Raw genomic sequence first — 6,000 nt, 5'->3', positions numbered from 1 at the left:
GCACCACGAAAGAGAACAAGGAAAATGCTGTGTCAGAAATCACAGTTATTCATCTCTCTCCACCTCCTCTGATGAAAAGGGAAAAGTGGGAATAAATATTGGTGGAAAAGCCCTGCTCTATCTACTCTTATGGCACAAACCTCAGTCACAGCAACACTTTGTGTTTTCCTTAAAAGCTATGCTGGAGATAAATTATTAAATGGTGACCTCAGTTTGCACTGAAAAGCAAAAATTTAAAATCCAAACAATGAAATCTAAAAAAAAAAAAAAAAAAAAAAAAATTTTAAAAAGAGGTCTTCACAGCCCTAATTCAAGTTCTACATCCAATCAAAGTACATTCTGAGAAAGTGGTATGACAAGGGCCAAAGAAACTAAAAAAATTAGTTCACCTACAAAAATCTCAACATTCTTAGGTCAGTCTTGTGTGGTGAAGAGTGGAATTACTTGTGATGTTTGCAAACATAGGTTTGACTGTGCTCCTCTCCCTTAGTTGCAGGACACTGCCCACTCCTCTTTTCTTTCAGCAAGTCAACCCAACTGCCAGCAGGCAATTCCCAGAGTATTTTCAGGATGCTGCTGCACACTGTGGCTTGCACCCAGAAAGGAAGGCAGCTCCTGAAAGCATCAGGAGAGAATACTGAATACACTGATAACAGAGATGTTATTTCCTTTTCTGTCAGTTCCTAAAGCTCGGCCAAAATACTTCACATTCTCATTCTGCCACTTTGCTTAACCAGACTACGATTTTGCAGTTGTTCATGAAACTACGTATCAGTATTCAAACAATTCTGACAACAAAGGCTTTAAGCCCACCTCCATTGGCTCTTCTCCTCCTTTGGTTTGATTGTCGCCCACCTCTCCACTCTCATAATTGCTGCTCTTCTCAACCCACAATTCGGATTTTTCTACAGTCAGACGTAGCTGGTCAAGATCCGCCTTGATTTGTTTGTAGTTATCCACATCTTGATTGGACACCAGCAACTGAACCTGGAAATGGAGAAAATTGTGAACGTGTTACAGCAGTAGCACCAGCACTTATGGCCAGATAATTTGCTTAACAGTTCCCAATCTAAGCCTCTTTCCAGGTGCCTCGTACCATCTTCCCTGTGCAATTCAAATACGGCACATGCAGGCACTTAGCCTCCATTTATCATAAATCTTTAGCAGAGACAGAGGTTGTAGTTGTCCAAAACAGGATGGTTAAAACATTTACAACATCCTCTCACCTTCTTGAATACACTGTGAAACATTTTCAGCACAGGCAGATTTACAGGCTCTTGAGTTCTGCGCAGAGTGAACTGTGATGCACTGATCATGATCCTCATAGCATTATAAAATACAGTTACACTATTAAAGTAATAGTTAGAAATTCCTACTACTTTAGCACTGTACTTCAGAAGGAAAAAAAAAAAAAAAAGGATGGTATGACAAGGGATCAGGGCATGCCAAGAAAAGTCAGAATGGCCAGCAATTTTAATGATCTCCTACACCACCATAATCAAATATCGAAAAATAACAGACTTTCACACTGCTAGGCCAGCTTAGAAAAACTTCTCTGAATATAGCTGACAAACTGACTTTCAGGTTAATGGAATTTCTCACCATCTGAGTGGTGCCAGTTATTAAGATTAATCTCATTTTTTCCTTTTCCTGTAATGCTCAAATTATCTGGGTTTTTCACTGTTATGTGTAGTTCTTGATTTTGCATGACCTATGCATTTTATTTCTTTGTAACGCTCTCTGTTCTCCCAAGATTATTAATGAAGACAATATGCCCAAAAAAAATCAGCAATCTTCATGGTAAATTAATAAACACACTTAAGAAATCATACTCATGTAAAAGATTAGGGTCATTGACAACACTGATGCTGTTTTTAAAACCACGTTACATCTAGGCAAATATTCACTATTTTGTAATATAAAGTTTTCATCATAATAATCTCTCTGGGCTTGGCAAAACCTTGTTATTTTACAGAATTTATGAATGCTGCTCAACTGCAGGCATTCTTATTCCATGTGCTCTAGAGTCTTTTTTGTTTATCTCTCCATTAGCCTCTTCCATCCTTCACAAAAACACATTAAGCAACTCAGTCCTTGCTTACCTGGGAATAAAAGCTATTTATGCAACTAAGCAGCACAGCCTAGCATTAAATACCTGGTGGGAGGCCATTATGCTGCACAACAAAAACATTAAACAAAAGCTTTTCAGGTCTTTATCATTCATCTGTTTGCACAGGAGAGAAACCTCCCTACCTTACATAATGATGATACATCACACTACCCAGCTCCTGAAATAAGCATCAGATGTTCTTATCAACATATGTTCTAAAGAGTTACGTAAAGAGGCATCTCTGTCATACAGCCCCATGACATCAGATCTCCCCATCCTAATCCACAGACACATGGAGCCTGCACATGCACCCCTACCAGAGGGACAGAATAAAAGCTGAAAACAGGCTTGGCCCTATCCCTGCCTTCCTGCTATTTGAGCATAGCTGTATCAGGCAGGGGAGCCCTGTGCAAAGACACCTGAATTGGAATTAGAAGCACCAGGTGAATAACAAAATAACAATACCCAGCCTAAGTGGCCCTGAAGACAAAGAAGTCTCACTGCTCACACGAGGACACTGCTTGCCAAACATGAGGCACTGGCTCTGTCCCTGAGGGATCCCTGTGAGAGGCTCACCACGGACCTACATTTTCCCTAATGGATGCAGTGCCAGAAATAACAATTTCTTGGGGGCACAGAACTATAAGATATACCAGCACATTTGGCCAAAGAAGTCTGCTGATACTTGACCTCTGAGGAAATAACACTGTCATGCAACAAACAGTGATTTAGGTAGCAGAACTACCTTTAGGAAGGCTCCCTACATTCAGTTTCCTGGGATAACACTCAGGCCATCCATACCTGTTTGAATGCTTGCAGAACTTCTGCTCTCTGGCTGAAGTGCTTGAACAGCAGGTGCAGAGCCCCTGAGAGCAGTGGGGGGTAGTCATGCATGATGAGGTGAATGAGGACTCGTAAAAAAGTTCTGCCCCCTTCATCATCAAGCTGAACTGCATTCTTCTCCTTTCTGCAAGAGAAATGGGGAAAAAGGACCAAATAAAGTAAAGTAAATAAGAAAAAATAAAAGCTCTTGTGATAAATATACACAATCTTCACTCGACAGAGCTCTTAAAATCAAATTAAATATGCTTCAGGAAGGAAATTATAAATATGACTTTAATATATTTTACAAGGACTTCTATCCTACAGTTATTGCAGCAATCTTATAGCACAATGAACACTATAGAGCAGAAGTTATCTAAGAAATGTGTCAAACATTATGATTAAAACCTATATTGTAAAAGCATTCATTTATGTCATGGATAAATTGAGCCAGATACATCCCCAATCCAAATTAAACGAAGTAAACTGCATTTCCTCAGAGATTAATTTGACCCTTTCCTTTTCACTTCCTCCCTTTTCATCTGCTATTAAAATTTCATTTGAGACAAAATAAGATGAAAAATAGCAAGAGTTACCAAAAGCATCATATTTCTAGAATCATATTCATAATGTGGAACAGCAGAAAGCAGATTTACACTTAACATATCAAAGCAGAAATAATGTTTCCAAGAAACCATTGGGTCTCTCTGGTCATTTTAAACATACAGATGCCAAGGGCTGTGTGTTGCTTCACAGTGTGGGAGTTCAGGAGAGGCCTAGAGGCACTGCTTGTGCTGGTAAAGATTGAGAATGCACGAGGGACTGAGAAAGGAAAGATCACAGTGCCCATATTGCTGATCCTTCTCCTTAGCTCCAAGAAAAACTTTAAAGTCTACGGCCTTGTCTAAATGGAATTAATTTTCACTGGTATAATTATACTCGTAAAATTAAACCAATATAGTGATAATGATAATAACTCTCCAGTGTGAGTGTTTTCCATGGGTTACTTTTTTCTGTTCACAGCATAGTTGAAATACTTCCAAAACTCTGCAAGCATAAATTGTGATCTACAGGCCTGTGGTGGACCAGCAGATCATGGCAAGTGGTCCACTCCTGATCTGAGGAGTCACAGGAGAGATTACTGTTGGCACGATTTTCCCAAGGAGTTTGAACACCAAGTGCAATGACAACAGGTCATGCAATCTATGAGAAATCCTGAGGGCCAACAGCAAGCCGCTGATCCAGAAAATTTGGGGCTGTAGCCATAAGACACACCAGAAAAAGAGTGGCTTTTCAGCACCCATGTGAAGCATTATAAGATAAATAGAAAATTAGTGTGGTTCAGCCTAATACACCTTACACCATTCCCCAACTGCCTTTGGGAACATGACAAAATCTTTCTACCAACTCTCTTACAACTAAGAGGGTGCTCATAGCCAATCCCACAGCCATCCAAGCCAGCTGGGCTCTTTGCTTGATTGAAATCCAGGTCTTTCCTGGCATGTTTCTGTTCAAGTGTGGCTTATACAACTAACAAGCAGGCAAAGGAAGAGAAAGAGCTATAAAAATAAGCACAGAATAAACAGAGATTGGCCATGAGAAATAGTGACATGAACAAAAAGATATATAAATATACATAGAGATAAAACTTCAGAGAATATACCTGCCAGCAAACATGGTTTCAGCCTGAGCTGCAATTTCTTCTATGTCAGGAACAATTGCTGGGGAAAAAAATCAGAAGAAAAAATTGAAAAAAAAAGATAGGAAAAAAAAAAGCCAGTGATCATCATTTAATCTGCACAGCAAAATGGAATTCTGTTCCTCTTTAAAGCAGATGGTATCAAGTAAAGGTCTAACTAGTTGTTCCCAACTACCCAAAATTTGCTTTCTGCAAGAGCAGCAGAGAACAAACAGGATATGGGGCAGAGGTAAATTGTGTATTGCTATTCCTGAGGAAGAGAATTGTGGTGATGAACCAAAGTCACATGGTGATAGGAGCTGTACTAGCCACCAGCAGTGTCCCACAAATGACACAGATTGTCAAACTTTTAAATTTTTTCTTACATTTTCTTCTTTTTTCTTGAGCCAATCCCAGCAAAGCATATACATGAACTTTAGAATATTTACCATAAACCCAGTTATTTGCCACATCACCATTTTGCTTTAGTATGGCTTTAATATGACTTAATTTAATATACTTAAGACTTCAGTACCCCTATATTGTACATATACCCACACCCAGCTAAAGCAATTCTCCCCTAATTGCAGGTGTTCATACAGACATTTTGAGCACTTCTGTGTGCATAGGAAGGCTCCCTGGAAAGCCAAATCATTCTGTACCACATTCACCTGACTTAAACCTGGCCTCATCCATCCCCAGCCATTCCCCACTTGCCACCATGCAGTGTTTTGGGAAGAGCACAGATTGAAAGAACAAAATATGATAGTGGGGAAAAAGGAATCACTTTTTTTTGTTAGAGGAGGAGGACAGGCGAGCAAAAAAAAAAGTGGAATTCCTTAATTTTTTTATTTTTTCACAAGCTTTTCAACACGCAGCAGCCTGTGTCATTCTGCTACAGTTGAGCTCAGTGTTTGCAGTTGCCTAGCCAGAATTACTTTGCATTGAAAGAAAATAGCAAGGTTTACCTGAGACAGTCCCTGGTGTGTCAGGTGGGGATGTTGTTGAGCAGTCAATGTTTTCAGTGTTTTCCCCAAACTCTCTCTTATAGACAGACAGCATGTAGGATATTCTGTAGTCCAGTCTAACACTGAGAATAAACTACAAGAAGAAAAAAAGTGAACTAAATAAATTCAAGTTTACTATGAAAAAAACATTCCAATAAATTCACCAGTTTTCTGTGATTCCTTTCTTTACCCTGCCTATCCTGAGACATGTTGAACTCTGCCCTATGGATTGCTTGAGTACTACTGGGTGCGTGCAGGGACTCCAACACGCTGCCTTGTCCTCACTGCCTGCGAGCCAGATCAGAACCTTCAAACCCATGCGGACATCAATTATTTCATATTTCAGCTGGACTTCCAATGCCCCACGGAGTGGAATAGAGAGC

At 39.7% G+C, this 6,000-nt stretch overlaps 1 protein-coding gene across 21 annotated transcripts in view; it reads right to left on the bottom strand.

Moving 5' to 3' along the window:
• ITPR2 (inositol 1,4,5-trisphosphate receptor type 2) overlaps positions 1-6,000 on the bottom strand; it is a 245,188-nt gene that overhangs the window by 144,081 nt on the left and 95,107 nt on the right. For all 21 annotated transcript variants that reach the window (XR_010362601.1, XM_064420759.1, XM_064420745.1 and 18 more), the window contains 4 exons: positions 5,579-5,711; positions 4,596-4,653; positions 2,912-3,077; positions 814-987 (listed from right to left, as the gene is read on the bottom strand). Coding sequence is in view for 20 of the 21 variants with exons in the window: in XM_064420759.1 (XP_064276829.1) it covers positions 814-987; positions 2,912-3,077; positions 4,596-4,653; positions 5,579-5,711 (531 nt within the window). In the remaining variant the exon portion in view is untranslated. The remainder of the gene's footprint in view (positions 1-813; positions 988-2,911; positions 3,078-4,595; positions 4,654-5,578; positions 5,712-6,000) is intronic.

The sequence above is a fragment of the Passer domesticus genome, chromosome 5 (assembly GCF_036417665.1).
Source record: "Passer domesticus isolate bPasDom1 chromosome 5, bPasDom1.hap1, whole genome shotgun sequence".
Classification (NCBI taxonomy): Eukaryota; Metazoa; Chordata; class Aves; order Passeriformes; family Passeridae; genus Passer; species Passer domesticus.
The sequence above is the reverse complement of the archived record's forward strand: the minus strand, read 5'-3'. Positions and strand labels throughout refer to the sequence as shown.